This window comes from Somniosus microcephalus, chromosome 6 (assembly GCF_052327205.1).
Source record: "Somniosus microcephalus isolate GS21.2 chromosome 6, FLI_Smic_1.0, whole genome shotgun sequence".
NCBI classification, from domain to species: Eukaryota; Metazoa; Chordata; class Chondrichthyes; order Squaliformes; family Somniosidae; genus Somniosus; species Somniosus microcephalus.
The window spans coordinates 199904346-199925504 of NC_140992.1; the positions used below are offsets into that span (position 1 = coordinate 199904346).

The following is a 21159-nucleotide window of genomic DNA, read 5'->3' on the forward strand; positions in this document are numbered from 1 at the left end:
GGGGAAAGCACCTGACCAAGGTAGCTCCTCTTGACTTGAAACTGTTAAAGGTACCATATCCTTTGATATTATGCATTCCTTTTGTATGTGAAGTTTGAACTACAGCCAATAAAATGAGGAAGATGAGAAGTATGGTGGGTAACCTAGCATGTTCCCCATATGATACTATCTGTACTAGGTCCATTTACTTTTAGCAAGCAGTTAGTTGTTGAACCGTGAAGACTTTTTCATTCTGTACTCTCTCTCTGCAGGTATATGGTACCTTTGGTTTGGGCTCCCATTGTGATTTTCTTTAGTTGGTACTGCTACACTGAGCTGGCGCAAGGCAACACTCGGCTTTTTACATCCTTTACAACAGGTATTCTAGTAGTTCTGGGATAGCAAGTATCCAAAATTGTGTAGCCAAAAGAGTCATACTTAATGATGCTTGGTCAACTTTTGATATGTTCTTGCCTTCCCCTTCCAAGATGATTACCAATGAAGCAACATAGATTCTAAAATTATCTGGTTGTCTGGTAGACTGCAGGCATTTGCTAATTTAAATCATGCATAACTATCTACTCAAAGAAGAGAAGTGCACAAATTTGTGCTTGAGACTTTATGCACAGCAAGTACTCAGAGGCATGGTACCAAACATTCCTCCCACAGGGAGGGGAAAAACATGTTTGTGTCGTTACAAAGCAGCTTTGGCAGCAGCCTGCCAAGCCTCTTGACCAGAAATTGGTGTGGGAGGGGGTTGGAAGAGAAGGGGAAAAGAGGAAAAAAAATATCTATCTTGTATTTTTTCATTAATGCTTTAAGAATATAAGGAAACTGATCAATGATTTGGGGAAATCCAAAGTTTCTAACTTTGTAGTAGCCTTTTAGAAGATCAATTATAGAGTAATCTAGCCTTACTTGTGTGGGCGATCCTGAATACGGAAATGTGACTGACACCTCTAGGGTGAAGAGCAATGATTCACTAATGGTTTCTCTTTTTTTCTGTAGAATACTCCATCCCCATCCACAAGTACTGCTTCCCTGCTTTATTCTTGTTCGGAATGTTTCTGTGGTCCCTGGTTGAGTATCTGATCCATCGGTACATTTTCCATATGAAACCGCCAGCCAGCAATTACTACCTCATCACTCTTCACTTTATGCTTCATGGGCAGCACCACAAGGTGATTGGAGGAAAGCATAGACTCCTGCCTGATCTGAAGTTATAAGGAGGGCTGCTACTTCATGACTTTCATGATGAAATTCAATTTTTTTTTTAAAAGATAGTCATTTTGGAATTTTCAATTTGACATTGCATCTTCAATCTTTTTCTGAGCAAAAGCACAAATGAGGTTATAAATCTTTTTTCATTGTTGAAGCAACTTGGGACACGTTGCTGTAATGAAATTTTTTTAAAGGGTACTTCACTTATCCCTTTTCCATAAGGGCACAGTTTTTAGTATTTAACAAATCCATTTCCCTAATTAGAGTTCTGCCTTTCTGGATCACTTTGAGTGATGGACATGATGAGCCTATCCTGACAGTTGCTATACTATGTACGCCCTGGCACTGACACCCACCTAAACTGACTGTCAAAATATGGACCTGGGAAGGAAGCAACACTTCCATTATGACTCTTCTAAAAATACATGCTTCACGGATAATTATCCCAATTTTTCTATTGTAAACGGCATCAATTTTTAAAAAAATTCATTTTATTCAATACACTTTATGAAACCACAAATTAAACAAAACCTTCAAATATTTTTCCCATAATTAAAGAGGTGCACAAAGTAGCCAATATGCTCCTCCCCTCCCTCTTGCTCTGAGTTGCACATGCAGTGTGGATTCACTTGAATAGGTTTGCCTAATCTGAAGAAATCTGATTGATTTCAAGAGAGCAGCTCTACTTATAAGAATTAATTGTAGTGCATCTTGTGCAGCTGTAAGGTTAGTTGTAGTATTGTGCATTCATCTTTTTTTACTTTGTAAAATATAGTGGAACATTTTTTTAAGTATTGCACACTTATTAATGTTTTGACTAGCAGCTAACACTTAAGTGATTGTACATGGATATTGACCAAATAAAAACAAACCTCCACTTTATATTTGACATGATGAGTAACTGTCCTTAAGTAATGTCCTCACATTGCCATTTTGATCAGATGGTTTCTATCATTGCATTTGGGTGTCATTCTGAACAGCACCCTTAAGTTCTTTTTCTCCAGTCAGAAGTCCTGGATATTGTGCATACAGGGACATTGACCTTTCTTTTAGTGCTTTGCTATGTTCTGAAAGTGTAGCAATTCTGTGAAAGTTTTTGAAAGCTCAGTATAGTCTTGAGCTGACAATTTTGAAAGCTGTTGATCAATGGTTCTGTTCTGAACCTTAGGACTGGCTAGTTGAGTGCTGTCACAGGCAGACTGATTACACTCTGTACCAGCTCCTGGCCAAGTATGATCTACTTTCTTTTTTATTAGTCCTTTCTCCATTGTCATTTATTCTCCCACATCCTCTTAACAATAGCCACATCATTGTGACTAGGGGAAAAAGATCAAGTGCCTGTTTTATGATTTGGAAACAGAGTCAGGTGATCTCATTTCTGTACAACAAAATTCTGGCCCACAAACTAGACTCCAGGGATTTATTTTTTGTTCTCCATTCAGCAGTAATGTTTTAGTTTCAGTTTCCTGTTTGAGTGTTGGGTTCATGGTATTTTAATGAATGTTTCCTTCCTTGAGCCATTAGCCTCTTGGCATTTTGTTACCCGCTGTCTGGTGGTAATTTTAACTTTTGGTGGTAGTGTGAGTTCAGACCTGATGGCCATTGTACATCTCTTTCCTGAAGTCAATAGAAATGAAAATTGGGAGAAATTGATAACTGGCATGCGGTCTGATCGTGTAAAATGGACGCTGTCACCAAAAGTTAAAATGACTGCCTTTAATTTGAGAAGCCCTAAACAGTGTCATTTACTGTCTGAGTTCCAGCATCCTTGCTTGGAGTGGAGCACTCCCTGTGCTCCCCAGTGTTATGGTTCATGGAACCTTTAGAAAATTACATTCACTGTGCTTAAGAGTTTAGTTTCAGATCGTCATGTTGGTGAGCTTTTAATACCTTGTGGTAGAACCATCATACTTTGTATTTAGCTTGGACTTATGAAATTCTTGGATAAAATATTCTTGATTATATGAGAACTCTCCATGCCACCTCTCCATGCCACCATGTTTCTCTGCAATTCCATGGTAATTCAGTACCTAGACTTCTTATTCTTTACTAATGTGATGATAGAACCACATAAAGCTTGGCAGCTTTCAGTTTTATTTGACGGAAGTTTAGGTAACCCTGTTTGGCACTAGAATGTACATCTTGGTTATGAGCTAGCAGATGAAGTGTCACAAGATTGTGCGTTCATTCCATTCATGTAGTCTCCTTACACTCTGTTGCAATAGCTGCCATGTGACCATGGATCATTGAGGTAAACAGTAACATCCAATCCGAATTAACCTACAATTTCCTTACCAACCCAAAGTATTGACCATATTTTGAGAGTGCTAACGGTATGTGGAGGATCCTTTTTTTCATTTGAGATCTTCCTCATTCTTTGGCACTGTTTAATTTGGAATGCTTGATTGTCACAAATTTTAATAACTTGTTTCTTTGCTGTTTAACCAGAACTTGCACTGCAGTTGCCTGACCCACAACTGGAGACTATGGGCAGGGCCTCTGCAGTATGGGACTGGTAAAGATTACACGGTTCTCATTATTTGTGTGAGGTACCAAAACTGGCTTTTGGTCAATGATTCCTGCCCCATCAAAACTAAGTGAACCAATGCGAAACATAGAAACATAGAAGATAGGAGCAGGAGTAGGCCATTTGGCCCCTCGAGCCTGCTCCGCCATTCAATGAGATCATGGCTGATCATCCAAATTTAGTACCCTGTCCCTGCCTTCTCCCCATATCCCTTGATCCCTTTAACCTTAAGAAATATATCCAACTCCTTCTTGAATATATTTAATGAATTGGCCTCCACTGCCTTCTGTGGTAGAGAATTCCACAGGTTAACCACTCTCTGGGTGAAGAAATTCCTCCTCCTCTCTATCCTAAATGGCTTACCCCTTATCCTTAGACTGTGACCCCTGGTTCTGGACTCCCTGGCCATCGGGCACATCCTTCTAAACTCTCTGAAGGGTAAATTACTTAGATTGGGGGAACTGTCCTGAAGATTGTGGCATAAGAGAGAAATTTCAGTCGAAAGTGCTCCTGCCATTTATATAGTTTTTCTTTTAATCTTCAATTTAGTGATTTCTGCTTCCCATGGCAATCCATTGTTTCAGAGCACCACTTGCTGCTCTGACAACATGGTGTACAGTGCACCACAGAAAACACTTGGACAGCCTGGACCTTTTAGAACTGGCTTGGATATTGACCATCTATCAGGTTGACCAGTGTTTTTTTTTTAAATATGAGGATATGTTTGTGCTGAGGGTTCTCGCTCTCTCTTCCTTTCTCTCATCCCTCACCCCAGCTTTCTGTAATGCCAAGAAGCTTTTCTGTACTCATTTGTCTGATCAAAAATTTCCACCATCCCTGGCTGTAGTTCAGAGATTGGGGCACCATTCTGGAAAGAAAAACATTTATGTGTCAAGGATTTCACTATTTTGCAAATTTTTCCCCACCATTGTAGCACAAAGTAAATAATACCACCCAGGTTTGAATTCTGGTAAGAAGTAATGCCCTACTGCTCCTTTTTTAAAGGTGTGAAACTTGCATATTCTGCTCGCTCTTAATGCTAAAAACTATTTGTTTGTGTAGTTCTGGTATTTAATTTAGCAATATATAAATTAGCGCTGTTAAGAGTTGATGGTTAGGTGGTTGTGTTCCATGAAAATTGTGCACCTAAGCAAATCTGTCATGTAAATACTTAAATGTATTCTCTCTCCTCTGCAGTCTCCATTTGATGGTTCACGTTTGGTCTTTCCGCCAGTTCCAGCGTCACTCGTTGTAGGGTTATTTTTTGCTGCTTTCCACTTGCTTGCGCCAGGAGCAGTCGGCAGGTCTATCTTTATTGGAGGTCTATGTGGCTATGTCGTTTATGATATGATACATTATTATCTACATTATGGATCTCCAAAGAAGGGCAGTTACCTCTATGGACTTAAAGCATACCATGTTAAGCATCATTTTGAACACCAAAAATTAGGTACATACAACTTGTTTCCGACATGTTCGTGTTTAATATTGGCAACAGCAGAATTTGCAAACTATTGCTCCTTTTTTTCCCCACTTGTGCCTTACTAATCAATTGTTTGTCCGTTCCTTGCAAGAGATGAGTATAAAGTCCAAGCTGAGTAGTCTATTAACCCTTAGAGCATGGAATTCATTTTTAAACTGCATGCACAAGTTTGTGGGTTCAAGCTCCACTCCAGGATTTGTGCCTATATATATATATCTATATATATAAAGCGGCTCTTCTGTCTGTCCCAATGTCTGTCTGTCCGTTCTCTATACGTTTGAAAGTTACAGAGCGTACCGACGCGCGCGTCGCCTCAAAAGAAAGCTTGCGATTCCGGACCGGTCATCGGCGTATTTACGTTTCGGCCGGACAAAAATCCCGCCCGTGGTATCCCAAAAACGTTCAGCGTTCCGCTCATTAGCATCTCATTAGCGACCGTGTGACGTCGAGGTCCACCAATCGGACGGCGGGTTCCTTCCTACAGTTGAGTGTCGAGTGACTCGACGATTGACCAATCCGACGCTTCGGTGACCTGACCGGTCGACCAATCGGTGCGTGTGTGGGCGGGCCTTCTCCTTCTGAACCGAGGTGAGTGGCCGCCATCTTGATTTTTCACAATTTTTTCCCCCACACTTTGTGTGTTAGGGAACTAAGGTAAATATTTTAATGATGTGTTAGGGAATTAAATAACAATTTAATAGGGGGGGGAGAGCCTCGGGAAATCGCGGGGGGGGGGAGAGCCTCGGGAAATCGCGGGGGGGGGGAGAGCCTCGGGAAATCGCGGGGGGGGGAAGAGCCTCGGGAAATCGCGGGGGGGGGGGGAGAGCCTCGGGAAATCGCAGGGGGGAGAGCCTCGGGAAATCGCGGGGGGAGAGCCTCGGGAAATCGCGGGGGGGGGCGAGCCTCGGGAAATCGCGGGGGGCTCGCGCTGACCGCGCATGCGCCGCCCGCACTGACCGCGCATGCGCCGCCCGCCCACAGCGGCCGTCCATCAGCCGCGCGATACGCGGGGGACCTTAGCTCCGGACCACAGGCGCTAGGCAGGGGGAGGGGCCGGAGAGAGGGACAGAGGGGAGTGGGGGAGGGGTGGGGGTGGGCGAGGGGAGGGAGACGGGGAGGGAGGGAGGGAGACGGGGAGGGAGGGAGGGAGACGGGGAGGGAGACAGAGGGGAGGGGGGGAGGGAGACAGAGGGGAGGGAGGGAGGGAGACGGGAAGGGAGGGAGGGAGACGGGAAGGGAGGGAGGGAGACAGGGGAAGGGAGACGGGAGGGAGGGAGACAGGGGAAGGGAGGGAGAGGAGGGGAGGGAGAGGAGGGGAGGGAGAGGAGGGGAGGGAGGGATAGGACAGGGAGAGGACATGACAGGGAGAGGGGGGACACACAGGGGCAGGGAGACCAAGCGCCCCAAAATTGCCCTCGCAACGCGGGGCTCCCCAGCTAGTATATCTATATATATAAAGCGGCTCTTCTGTCTGTCTGTCTGTCCGCCTGGTCTCTATACGTTTGGAAGTTATAGAGCGTACCGACACGCGCGTCGCCTCAAAAGAAAGCTTGCGATTCCGGATTTACGTTTCGACCGGACAAAAATCCCGCCCGCGGTATCCCAAAAACGTTCAGCGTTCCGCTCATTAGCATCTCATTAGCGACCGTGTGACGTCGAGGTCTTCCTACAGTTGAGTGTCGAGTGACTCGACGATTGACCAATCCTACGCTTCGGTGACCTGACCGGTCGACCAATCGGTGCGTGTGTGGGCGGGCCTTATCCTTCTGAACCGAGGTGAGTGGCCGCCATCTTGATTTTCCACGATTTTTTCCCCCACACTTTCTGTGTGTTAGGGAACTAAGGTAAATATTTCAAGTATGTGTTAGGCAATTAATTAACAATTTATTTGAGTTTTATATTGTGTTTAGCAACCCCCCCCCTCCTCCTCACCCTCGCGCAGGGGGGACTCGGGGCCTGAAGCTGAAAAAATTTCTCTCTCTCTCTTTCTTCCCTCTCTCTCTCTCCTTCTCCTCTTCCCTCCCTCTCCTTTTCCTCTTCCCTCTCTCCTATTCCCTCTCTCTCCTTCTCCTCTTCCCTCTCTGTCTCTCTCTACTTCCCCCTCTCAGGTGTCGCGGACGGAGCGCGGGCGCGCCGCCCGAAGTTTCCCGCTCGCTAACGGCCTTGCCGGCTCCCGCGGGCCGCTCGCACTGACCGCGCATGCGCCGCCCGCACTCACCGCGCATGCGCCGCCCGCACTCACCACGCATGCGCTGCCCGCCCGCCCGCAGCGGCCGTCCATCAGCCGCGCGATACGCGGGGGACCTCAGCAACGGCACCGGACCTCAGGCGCTAGGCAGGGGGAGGGGCCGGAGAGAGGGACATGGGGGAGCGGGGGAGGAGGGGAGCGGGGGAGGAGGGGAGGGGAGCGGGGGAGGGGAGCGGAGGAGGGGTGCGGGGGAGCGGAGGAGGGGTGCAGGGGAGGGGAGGAGGGGAGCGGGGAAGGAGGGGAGCGGGGAAGGGGGGGGAGGAGGGGAGCGGGGGAGGGGAGGGAAGGGAGGGGAGGGAGAGAGGGGAGGGATAGGACAGGGAGAGGACATGACAGGGAGAGGGGGGACACACAGGGGCAGGGAGACCAAACGCCCCAAAATTGCCCTCGCGCCCCAAAATTGCCCTCGCAACGCGGGGCTCCCCAGCTAGTATATATATATAAGATGTCTGTCTCTGTCTGTCTGTTCTCTATACGTTTGAAAGTTATAGAACGTACCTACGTGTGCATCACATCAAAAGAAAGCTTACGATTACAGACCGGTCATAGGCGTATTTACTTTTTCGTCAGACAAATATCGTGCCCACGGTATCCCAAAAACTTTAAAAATTCCGCTCATTAAATGGGAAAAGTTCCGCTCATTTGCTCATTAGCATTGAGTGACGTGAAGGTTGACCAATCGTGCGGTCAAGCGACCTGACAGTTGACTGACGGTTGACCAATCGCTGCGTCGCGGGGGCGGGTTCATTGCGCGTGCGGGCGGGCCATCCTACAGTTGAGTGTTGAGTGACTTGACGATTGACCAATCCTACGCTTCGGTGACCTGACGGTCGACCAATCGGTGCGTGTGTGGGCGGGCCTTATCATTCTGAACTGAGGTGAGTGGCCGCCATCTTGATTCTTCACGATTTTTTCCCACACTTTCTGTGTGTTAGGGAACTAAGGAAAATAACAATTTATTTGAGTTTTAAATTGTATTTAGAAACAGTAGGAAATGAAGTGATCCCCTGCCCTTCGCCCGGAGGCTCGCCTACTTTGACGGCCATTGCGAGCGGCTGTGCCGGCGCCGGGCGCGGCCTAGCAGCCCGGGAAGCCTGGGCCTTGAGTTGCGGGCCGTGCCGGGAGCCGCCGCGCACAAAACTTCCCCGCGGCGTCAACAGCCCCGCCCCAGAGCCCGACCCAAAGCCATCAGGTCACCGGCCGCGGTGGCCCAGTCTCTCTCTCTCACTCCCAATCTCTCTCTCTCACACTCCCAATCTCTCTCTCTCTCTCTCTCTCACTCCCAATCTCTCTCTCTCTCTCACACTCCCAATCTCTCTCTCTCTCTCTCTCACACTCCCAATCTCTCTCGCTCTCACGCTCCCAATCTCTCGCTCTCACGCTCCCAGTCTCTCGCTCTCACGCTCCCAGTCTCTCGCTCTCACGCTCCCAGTCTCTCGCTCTCACGCTCCCAGTCTCTCGCTCTCACGCTCCCAGTCTCTCGCTCTCACGCTCCCAGTCTCTCGCTCTCACGCTCCCAGTCTCTCGCTCTCACGCTCCCAGTCTCTCGCTCTCACGCTCCCAGTCTCTCGCTCTCACGCTCCCAGTCTCTCGCTCTCACGCTCACTCCCCGTCTCTCGCTCTCACCCCCCTTCCCTGTCATCTGTCTGTCATTCCGTCTGTCTGTATTGAATTAACTCTCAAGTTATAGAGCGTACCTACACGTGCGTTATGTCGAAAGAAAGCTGACTATTCCAGAACCGTCCTAAGCGTATTAACGTTTCGGCCAGACAAAAATTGCGCCCGCGGTATCCAAAAAACGTTCAACATTCCGCTCATTATCCGCTCATTAGCATCGAGTGATGTCGAGGTCGACCAATCGTACGGCGGGTTCCTGGCGCGTGCGGCCGGGCCCTCCTACGGTCGAGTGACTGGACGATTGACCAATCCTACGCTTCGGTGACCTGACGGTCCACCAATCGGTGCGTGTGTGGGTGGGCCTTATCGTTCTGAACCAAGGTGAGTCACCGCCATCTTGATTACAAACTTTTCCTTTTTCCCGCTTTCTGCGTGTTTCTTTTCAAATCTACATTTCCAGCAAAAAAAAAAGTTGCTTTTAAAAGACAAATTGTTTTTTAAAAAAGTTAATTAATTTGTAAATCTTTTGTCTAACCTCTATAATTTTCCTACCTTTCACCGTTTTTCCAGGCCTCCAAGCCTGGGCGTCTGCTGACCAGCCACGCCCGAGCTAGGCGCCTCCCGTCGCAATCTTTGTGAAGGCTGGAGGGGGCGGGCCTGAGCTGAGCGTCGCCACCGCCGCCATCTTAGTGAAGGCAGGCGGGGCGGGAGTCAGCGTCCGCGTCATCTTCTGCCCGGAGCGCGACTCGAGTCCGGCCGGGCCTTATGCGGTAGGTTGCGTGGCGGCGTCTCTCTGGTCTTGAAGCCGGCTCGGGCGGGGACATCGGGAGATCGGGGGGGGGCGGGAGATCGGGGGGGGGCGGGAGATCGGGAGGGCGGGAGATCGGGAGGGCGGGAGATCGGGGGGGTGCGGCACATCGGGGACTCCTCCTCCCCCTCCCCCCTCGCGTGCTCTCTTCCCCCCGGTCGCGCTCTCTCTTCCCCCCCGGTCGCGCTCTCTCTTCCCCCCGGTCGCGCCCTCTCTTCCCCCCGGTCGCGCGCTCTCTTCCCCCCGGTCGCGCCCTCTCTTCCCCCCCCCCCGGTCGCGCTCTCTCTTCCCCCCGGTCGCGCTCTCTCTCTCCCCCCGCCCCCCCCCGGTCGCTCTCTCTCTTTGTGACTTGATTTAATGATGAGTTCATAGTCTTCTGCCCATTATAAGGGAGTTGAAGCTAGGTAAACTCACTTCAGTACTATCTGTACAGCCAACTACCCCTTGCCCCCCCCCAACCCCAATATAGTGTGCCCTTTATTGTTAACCCATACCGTTTGAGACCATAAGCAGCCTTTCATCAGTGTGGTCACAGTACATATTACTCCTGTTTAAAGCACATAGAAAACAATGCACATGTAGCATGAGTTTTTTGAGTATTCCATCAGCTGGTTTTGCCAACAATTCTTTTTTGTTTGGCTGCCTTGCACTTTTTAAGAAAGGAGAATGCACTGCTCCCAGATTTGAGTGTAATGTTGGTCAACATGATTCCTGGTGATGAGGCTAGCCGTTTCTTTAAAACAGCAAATGGCTGCTCTCTGCGAGCTGAAAATCTCCCCTGTAAACCTTTGTTGATGAAATCTTAAAAGTAAATTGCTACTTGCCAGGAGATTGCAAGACTGTATTGTAGAAATTCCAAATGTGGAGTTTCCCTTTAATATCTATTTCCACGTAGCATTCTCTCCCCAAATGGGCATGGTGTGACTTCCCCAGCCTATCTTAATGCATCCATCCAGAAAGAGACATCTACAATGTTTCCCCTCCCCACCCCCTCCAAATCATAGCATCCAACTGGTTTTGAATGAAGATTTTTGCCTGCCCTACTCTATCTGGGTCTATTCCAAGTGTTGATCACTCTGAAGAAATTCTTTCTAGCACATCCCAATTTCTCCTGTTTCCAGTTTGAACTGTTGAATTTGTGTCCTATTGTCATGGCTTACCTTGAAGTGGTAGTCTAGATTTATCTCTCTGCCATTAAATATCATATACTTCTATAAGGTACCCTCAGTTGCCTACTTTCCTCATGACCCAATCTTTTTACTTTTGGGATCAGCCTTGTGGCTCTTTTCTGCCTTCAGGGCTTGAATGCTTGTCTTCTGAAAAACTGTGCACTGTCTTTCAGGTGTGGTTTGATCAGAGCACTGTGCAGTTTTGTCATGACATCTGCTGACTTGTAGTCCACTGAGTTTAGTAATATAGTTCAGCATTAAGTTCATTTGTTTGCACCTTCATGAGTGAGCTTGTTGAGTCCCAATACCCCAGATGTTTTAGCCTTGTTTGTAGCTAGTTCTAGACCACTCAAGGTATATATGTATGTTGCCCTTTTTTTTTCCTTCCAATTTGTAGTAACTTGCCCTCATCTCCATTATCTTCAGCTTCCATAGCATTTAGAGTATGTACCTTTCAAAGGTTTGAAGGACTAAATTATCCTGAGAAGTACATCAGTGACGTCCTCGTAGATTGTCCTGTCCAGCTTGCTAATATATCAAACAGCTGTTTCAGCCAACAGCTTTGTGAGCCTGGAGTCTAATTATGTGGATTTCTTTAAATTCATGTTGCAGTTGAATACTAAAAGATGTCTTTCTATGGGAGACCAACTTTCCCAAATTATCAATTTATTTCTAAACTTGACATTCCTGAGATGCTTTGTGTTTTGCTGTTCCAACAATTACTAAAATTTTATTTTGAGGGTTTTATTTTCAGTGCAGATCAAGAAACTAATTAAAGTTCTTGCCTCTGCTGACGTGCTGTGGGGGAGGGGTGGAAGAGAGATGTGCTTACCTAATATTCCATGGCCTGATTTATGGGCAATGCAGAACTGGCATTGCTGGTCTAAATTTAGAAGCAAGGGAACTAAGAGGGACACTGTCCAAATGTATGTAAAATGTTCAAACTGTTAATACTCCATCAGGTTACATGCTACTTGTCCCTAGCTGACAATAGATCTGAAGATTAACTGCTGAGTAGAATTATTCTCATCTTTTGGGGGTGAGGTGCATCTCCTATGAGGAAGGGGGGATGCTGGGAGAGTTTTTCCTGAGTGTGGGCAAGACTCCTGAGGACTGATCTCCTGCACCTAACTTTTCAAAAACCTCATAAAATTATCCTGCTCTTTCCCCGGAGGTAATGGTTTATTCTGGGAAGCGTTTCCAAGGTGTTGAGAACTTGCTTTGATTTCCCCTCAATTCTTCATGTGTCAACCTGGACAATGAATATCTGCAAGTTATTTGGGGGAGGGGGTGGGGTGCACATCACAGGCAACTCTAATCGGGTCGCAATTTATAATATGCATGTGTACTTTTTTTGGTGGGACGGGGGCTCACTGGACTATAATCAATGGTGGGAATCCCAACTTTTCCCTCCCCATCCTAAAGCCCAGAGAGTGTCTAATTGAAGTGCCCAGCTAAGATGAGCATCGACTAGGGAATTAGCCTGGAGCCCTCCAGCCCGCAAGACTCGATGCCCTCCTACATTGTGTATTTACATGTATTCCATTCAAGTTTAATTGGGAATTTATCAAGTATAACGCAACTTCTAACCTGCAGGCATTTATTTCTCCTCTTCCCATTTAGGATTTGGAATTACTAGCCGGATGTGGGACCACCCATTCCGTACCTTAATTCCAGAAGAAATATTCGAGAAGAGTCACTGATGTCTATGATTGGTCTCAAGATCCACACTGTTAATGCCTTGTCAATCAGCCAGCCTCTTGAGAATCTCTATCCAGATACATTCCTACATATGGCCAGACCCAAGTCTTATCTTCATCAGCAACATGTAGGATTCCTTCTAACCCTAGGGAAGGCAAAAAGCTTCACTGCTTTCTGAATTGTCCAAATATTATACCCCAATGTTTTCTAACAAAAGTGCCTGATCTCGGGGAGCTGTATTGCCTGTTGATCAATATTTATTAATTGTTAAATGTATATTTTTTGGATCTTGATATCTATAAATCTTGTCAAAGCAGTTATGTATTGTAGGAAGTATTAACACTAAAGTTTGGGCTTTTGAATTTTAAGCAATTTATGGTTAGTAAGTAAGAATATTGAAAAGAAAAAGGGAAATCGACCTGCACAATTTAATTTATCATTCAGGTTTTACTTATTTTGCTCATTTCCATGTTAACAGATGTGAGGAACCATGAAACCCACATTCCAAAGTTTTAATTTTCTTATCACCTAACTGATCACACAAATATCTATACTTTTCACTCTCCAATTAAAGCATTGTCTGCACAAAAACCTTTTCCTTAATGTTGGGTTTAGTTACAAGTGTCATGTTATTCCCTCCCAAGTAGTTTGGTTTCCAAATTGGCTGTTCTGTAAATCCTTGAAGTTCAGGTTGTAATGTGATGTTGCTCTACAAACTTTTCCAGCCTGTCTTTTTTTCATTTTTATTACTCATCAAATCCCTCCAGCACCTAGATTACAGCTGCCAATTACTGTGCATTTAATTCTCATCTTTAAATGTCAGACACTCATGCACCACATCATGCTTTTTGAAAGAGTAGCTGCAGTATTTAATGTAAACATGGGCTGTAAAGAAAACTTACCCCCTTCTCCACCTTGAAGGGCATTAAAAAAATATATATATGCATTTTCCCATTACAAAACCTTGTACAAAAATTGAATAAAACTTTTTGAAGAACTTACAATAATTTTGATTCTGCTGGTCTACGGGTAAGGGGTTTGCTTTGCACTATTATAAATTTGGTTGTTTTACCAGTCAATTCACAGAACAGTACAGACCAGTGTATGCAGTTGGAAGTTCATAACCAGCAGCAGAAAATGTAGAAGGTTTAGCAATGAAGATTGGAGGGAAAATGTTTCAACCATAAATGGAGGTTATGGTTGCTGGAAGCATTGTCTGCCCCATTGCGTCTGTTACTATCTTGCACTAAGAATTTTAGATTTTCAGTGCTGAATGTTGTTGCATTGACCTCCTGCCACCCCCCCCCCCCCCCCCCAAAAAGAAAATTCAGGCTTTGATCCAACTTGTTCCTCTTAACACTAGGGTCTTGTACGTTTTGGACACTGACTATATTTTAAAGGTAACCCTGGGCTGACTAGTTCCACTACTTTCTGGGACAGTGTGCTGGCTGAAATTTTCATTTCTACTGTTTTACTGCAAATATTGACTCATTGTGAATGCTTAAAAGATTCTATATAAGGTGAAGTGTAATTGTAAATAAAGGTCTGTATATTTTGAAAGTTTTTTTTTGTCCAAATTCTCTTCCCAAACAATATGTTTGTTGTAATTTCTTCTGTCACAGCGTTCTAATAATGTCACAGGTTTTTGACCAAATTCCAGAATCCGAAATGACTTGACTGTTTCAAGCCTCAGTGGCTTGTGAATGAACCCTGGTCAGTCGCCACAATTGTTGGGAGACGCCTGTCGATCAAAATGCAGTAGGAGTTTTTTTTATATTTAGGCTGGAGCTTTGAAGTATATAAGGCATTATTTTTATACTGTGCCTATACATCGATTTATCGTGCACATTTTTGTGCACTAATGGTTCTTTGTTTAGAAATTAAGTTCTTATGTTAATTCTTAGGATCATTGGTGCTTTTTAAAAATAAAATAACTACATCATCTGTTCAAACTCAAACCAGATCCCTAGGCCTGGTTCTTAGCTAATTTCCTTTGTGAAATAGGTGTCTGCTATGGTGGGCCAGCGTCTGTTCATTGCTTGCTGGAACATTAAGCTGTAGTTTGGTCACTAGCACTGACCAGGCTAGAATATGAAACACATTAATTGCCAGTTTTCTTGAAGGAAATACTAAATTGGAGGATTGGCAATCTAAAACCAACCCATTTCTGTTTCTTCTATGTAATGCCCTTTCCTGTCTCGATTCTGAACTTGGGAATAAAGTTGTTCCTCACATGTAGAATGTCATGTAAAACAGAATCTAAAATTTAGAGGTGCAATTGGACATTACTCAAATGTTTACTAGGCCTGGTGTGTTGTGGAAATTAGAACTTTTTTTTACAAACAATTATGAACTCGGTAACTGAGGGATATTGTAAAACTGTCTCACTTGAATGCTACTGTTGGGGTCCTGTGAAACTATGCTTAAATTGCAGAGTGGAATGTACCCCATGTACAGCATTGCCCCAGTAATTCAAAATGTAGAATCTTATGTAATGTTAATAAATTTATATCTGTGGCATTGTATCAAATTGCTTTTTATGATTGACTAAGTGTTAATAAATTTTTAGTTTACAAAATGAGCCAAATTGAGGCCTATAAAGAATTTTGTTGCAGCATGCAGACTTGTAACCATAAAACTAATATTTGATCTACCATGCACTTTTTGAGTTGTCAGACTGCAATTCATTTTGATCTATTAAATAAACTTGCCTTTTGAAACTATAGTAATAACTAGAGAAGTTGTAGCCATCAGTTTTATTCAAATGTTATTCAACTTCCAATTTGGAAGACTACACTGTCCTCTTGAACACTTGTCTGTTCTGTGTTAATTTTGGTGAGTATTGAATGTTGTCCTTATCGTGAGACTATGCCCCCTAGTTCCAGACAATCCAGCCAGGGGGAACAACCTCTCTGCATCTACCCTGTCAATCCTTTTCAGAATCTTGCAAGTTTCAATGAGATCACCTCTCATTCTTCTAAACTCCTGTGAGTATAGGCCCATTCTCCCATCATAGGACAGCCCTCTCATCCCAGGAATCAATCTAGTGAACCTTTGTTGCACCGCCTCCAAGGCAAGTATATCCTTCCTTAGATAAGGAGACCAAAACTGACAATCTTTTATGCAGTATCTTATTGAATGCCTTTTGGAAATCTAAATATACTACATCCACTGGTTCCCCTTTATCTACCCTGCTAGTTACATCCTCAAAAAACTCTAATAAATTTGTCAAACATGATTTCCCTTTCATTAAACCATGTTGACTCTACCTAATTATGTTATGATTTTCTAAGTGACTTGATAGCACTTCCTTAACAATGGATTCCAACATTTTCCTGATGACATATCAGGCTAACTGACCTGTAGTTTCCTGTTTTCTCTCTCCCTCCTTTCTTGAATAGTGATGTTACATTTGCGATCTTCCAATCCACTGGGCCCATTCCAGAACTCTCTAATCTTTCTCTCGCTGGGACTCAGACAACACCATAAGAATGTTTGCCTTCCCATTGGAGCCCTTAAAAAGCGGCCTCCTGACACCCAAGACATCCCCAGCATTGAAGCTTTGACCATGCTCTATCATCTCAATGGACGGGTCACATCGTCTGCATGCCCCATACGAGACTCCCAAAACAAGCACTCTACTCAGAGCTCTGACATGGCAAGAGAGCCCCAGGTGGGCAGAGGAAACTCTTCAAGGACCCCCTCAAAGCCTCCACTGACTCCTCTGCCAGAGACTGTAGGTCCTGCATTGGACTCATCAGTCACCTGAGAACTCATTTTTAATGTGGAAGCAAGTCATTCTCTGTTCCCAGGGACTGCCTAAGCAAGGCCAGTCAGTCGTTGCATTAGTTTTATGCGATATACTTGTAGCAATCAGTATCTGTCCCTCCAAGCTGATTGACCTTCTGCAGCCCTCCTTGTACAGTGATCTGATGTATGAAAAGCCACATACAGTAAGTAGCTGCAAAATATATTTCCGAACTGGAGGTGCGCTCAGTGCTAGCGCCAGCCTACATGATCTGCAGAAAGGCTTCCAGCAATGTTGGGTCTCGGATGGCGAGATTCCAGCAGGCATTGGTTTTGATGAAATGATAAACTGGGGAGGGGTGAAAATACCTACACCATTAAACAAACACTAATATTCCCAAGCCCAAGATCTCAATCGCCTCCCTCGTCAAATTCCACTTAATGTATACTTATTGTGGACAGCTCCCGTGGCTCTCTGAAGGTGTTTTCATTACTCAATCTTTTTTGACCATTTCTACTTGTACACTTGGTGCTTGTGTTTTACGCTGCTTGATGGTCTCTGAATTTTAGTTAATTGCTCATCTGAGTGAGTGTGAATTGGACTGTCCACGTGTAGATTCACTAAACGGACTTTTACCTTTTTCATCAGCACTTGCCACGTTTCAGGACTCTCTGGTCATTTTTGCATGGAGAGGGTCAAGGTACGAATTATTTTAAAGTGTGTTTTGAGTTAACGTTGGCGTTCAGGGCGAGTCATCTCTCGGGACAGCCCCACCGTCGGTTGTGAATTTAAAGTTAACAAAAGGTTAATATACCAAATGAAAGTTGTTTATTCCCCCAAGAGACCAAAACAATAAGCAGTTCAGTGGCTTGTCTCTAAGTGATAAACAACTTGCACCCATTGTGTGGGAGGGTTTTTAAAAATCGCTTTCCTGACTTTGCACAGTCAGGAAAAAAGCCGAATCTTACACACCTGCAAAAGCAGTCTGGCTTTTGGGAAGAGGAGTCAGGCAGCGAATGCTGTGGGCGAGCCTAGAGGGAGAATTCTGGACAGGAGACAGAGGGATTCGTTTGTTTGAAGTTACCTGAAGTGTGACTGTTGAACGTTCTTTATTTTGTATCATTACACGGAGACAAATTGTACCATTTGAACGGAGCTGGTGATTGAGTGTTTTTTGTGACTCGAACCAAAGTTCAGCTCACCTGTGTTAGCTCGGCTCACCTTCAGAGCGATTGAGGAGGGACAGGTGCGAGAGGAAAGAGGAGGCGGTGCAGATCCCACAGGAGTTTCATTGTCACACTGTCGGATCCTGCTGCCGGACAAGTAGATATAAAAGGGGCAGCGTGAGTTAACTCTCATAAAAGATGGTCAAGCGGCGGGAACGGCTGATGCCGCTGAACCAGAGGAGGTATTGATAATAAATGTTAATTCACAACATTTACACTTTGCTACTCCGGGCCAGCCTACCAACTTGTGTGTAAATGGGCGAGGCGGGGTAGGATATTTTTTAATGTATTAATTCTTGGGATGTGGGTATAGCTGGCATAGGCAGCATTTATTGCCCATCCCTAGTTGCCCTTGAGAAGGTGGCGGTGAGCCGCCGCCTTCAACCGCTGCAGTCCACGTGGTGAAGGTACTCCCACAGTGAAAGAAAGACTTGCATTTATATAGCGCCTTTCACAACTTCGCGACCACCGGACGTTTCAAAGTGCTTTACAGCCAATGAAGTACTTTTGAAGTGGAGTCACTGTTGTAATGTGCTGTTAGATAGGGAGTACTGGGATTTTTACCCAGTGATTAAGAAGGAACAGCGATCTATCTCCCAAATTGGGATGCTGTGTGACTTGGAAGGGGAATTTGTGTATTCCTAAGCATCTGCTGCCCTTGTCCTACTAAGTGGAGGAGGTTGTGGGTATGGTCATTAAGCACTTTCTATAGAATCGCCATTAAAGCAAGTTCTCTTGGCTTTACCTGGTATACCAGAGCTTTATAATGGACAGCAAAACAATCTTTTTAATGGACTAAAAACACATACAGAAAACGGTGGGTGGCAAAGAGCAGTGAGAGTGAGAATCGCAGAAATGTATACAGGCAATGAAAATAATGAAGATCTATCGAGGAAGGCTGAGTGATCAGTGATTGGGTATATGTAGGTCAGGGGATGAATGTCGATAAGTGAAACATAGAAGAGTCCATACTTCATCTAGAAATTGCAACGCAGAAACAGGCCTTTTGGCCCAAACAGTCCACGTTGGTGTTTATTCTCTACACGAACAGTAATCCTAATCCGACCTTTGCACCCTGTTCCTATATTTCTCTCATCCCTTTTCTTCCACCACCTATCTAGCCTCTTAAATGTTGACGTGGTCTGTGCTTCAATCTCTAACTCTGGTCGTGTGCCCCACGCCCACCTGACCAGCTGTGTTTTTTTAAAGTTCCTTATGCTCACTGTCCTAAATCTTTTACATTTAATCTTATTTCTATGTCCTCTCCTTCTCGACCCATGAACCACTGGAAACAGTCTGTTTCTATCTACTCTGTCCCATGCCTCCATAATTTTAAACACTTCTATCAAATCACCCCGTAATCTCCTCTGTTCTAATAAAAGCAAGACAGTTTTTCAAGCTGTCGATCTGTGTGCTAATTTCTCTTTCTACCTCACCCCAGCCAGCTCACTCCTTGAATGGGACTTGGTGCGAGTTAGGACATGGGCAGCTGAGTTTTGGATGACTTCAAGTTTAGCGAGGGTAGAACGTGGGAGGCCGGCCAGGAGTGCATTGGAATAGTCAAGTCTAGAGGTAATAAAGGCATGGATGAGGGTTTCGGCAGCAGATGAGCTGAGGCAGGGACAGAGTCGGGTGATGTTCCGGAGGTGGAAATAGGTGGTCTTAGTGATGGCGCAGATATGTGGTCGGTAGCTAATCTCGGGGGCAAATATGACACCAAGGTTGTGAACAGTTTAGTAAAACGTCCCACGGTGCTTCACGGGAACATTATCAAACAAAATTTGACATCAAGCTGCATAAGGAAATATTAGGACAAGTGACCAAAAGCTTAGTGTGGTAAACCACTGTTATACCTGCCTGTGTGGGTGTTTGTATTCCACTGTGTACATGTCTGTACATGCCTCGGCTGACTCCTCCCACGAGTCCAGGTATAAAGGTGACTGCTCCACAGTCCCTCTGTATTCTGGACTGGTTGACCACTTGAGGCACACCTTCATTCTCTTGTTAATAAAAGCCTGTTAGTTACTCGCTTAACCTCAGTCTTTTCAGTAATTAATAGCGCATCAATTTTATTAACAAGATTTTTTTATAATGGAGAAGATCCTCACACCAGCATGCCTGGACTTAGACCATCGGGAGGCGGACGCATCCACCAAGTTTGCTCACTGGCTTAGGTGCTTTGAAAGATTCCTGATCGCCTCCGCTGCAACGGTCAAATCGGATGAGGACAAACTGGATGTCCTGACCTCCAAAGTGAACCACCAAGCGTACTCGGTCATCCAGGACGCGACCTCGTACACGGCTGCTCTCAAGCTCCTCAAGGACCAGTACACACGCCCAGTGAACGAGGTGTACGCCAGGCACCTCCTGGGGAGTCGTAAACAACAACCTGGGGAATCGACCGAGGAATACCTTCAGGCACTGTCTGTGCTTGGCCGGGCCTGTGGTTGTAAGGATGTAAAGGCCGCCGTGTACACAGAGGAACTTATCCGGGACGCTTTTGTGGCGGGCCACAGGTCCAATTACACCCGACAGCGACTTGGAGCAGAGTGACCTCGACCTCAACAAGGCCTCTGAACTCGCACTATCATTGGACGCAGCCTACCGGGGCATGGATGCCTACTCCTCTACACCGTGGACGCCGCGGGGAACAACAGCCTGGGACACGGTAGGACCGTCTCATAGCGCCGTGCCACCCCAGCCACATCCCAGCAACGGCCCAACTACCGCAGCAGTGTCCCAAGGCCAGAAATGCTACTTCTGTGGCCAGGCCAAACACCCCAGAGTGCGCTGCCCGGCGAAAAATGCGATCTGCTCGGGCTGCGGGAAGAAGGGACACTACGCCAGCATCTGCAGGGCCAAAGCCACCCCGAACCCCAGCAGCGCCGCATGTGGGCCGTGCGGGCCGCCATCTTGGGCCTCCCCAGCCATGTGCGAACCACCGGAACAGCAGCCATTTTGGACGCCTCCAGCCACATGGGGATCATGGACGCCGCCATCTTGGACGCCAGCCGGGACGCAGCAGGCCCTCAACACCGCCTCATCTGATACCCGCAGTGACACACCGACCCCTACACTGGCCTCCGTTACGCTGGACCAAGCGAGACCGCACCAACTGGCCCGGTCCACAATGGACATTAAGGTAAATGGTCACGAAACAACCTGCCTTTTTGACTCTGGGAGCACGGAGAGCTTCATCCACCCCAACACAGTGCGGAGTTGCTCTCTCCCAGTCCTGCCTGCGCACCAGCGGATTTCTATGGCCTCCGAGTCCCAGTCGGCGGACATTGGCGGCTACTGCGTGGTGACACTCTTAGTAGACGGGACTGTGTATGATAATTTTAAACTTCTGGTCCTGCCCCACCTCTGCGCTGCCGTTCTACTGGGGTTAGATTTTCAGTGCCACCTTAAAAGTGTTACGATGGCGTATGG

The 21159-nt window shown here is 46.0% G+C and overlaps 1 protein-coding gene across 1 annotated transcript in view; it reads left to right on the forward strand.

Moving 5' to 3' along the window:
• Positions 1 to 15413, forward strand: part of fa2h (fatty acid 2-hydroxylase) — a 139099-nt gene extending 123686 nt beyond the window's left edge. The window contains exons 4-7 of the mRNA XM_085991191.1: positions 252 to 358; positions 988 to 1160; positions 4925 to 5177; positions 12676 to 15413. Of these exons, the coding sequence (XP_085847317.1) occupies positions 252 to 358; positions 988 to 1160; positions 4925 to 5177; positions 12676 to 12755 (613 nt within the window). The 3' untranslated portion in view covers positions 12756 to 15413. The remainder of the gene's footprint in view (positions 1 to 251; positions 359 to 987; positions 1161 to 4924; positions 5178 to 12675) is intronic.
• Positions 15414 to 21159: the final 5746 nt, after the last annotated feature.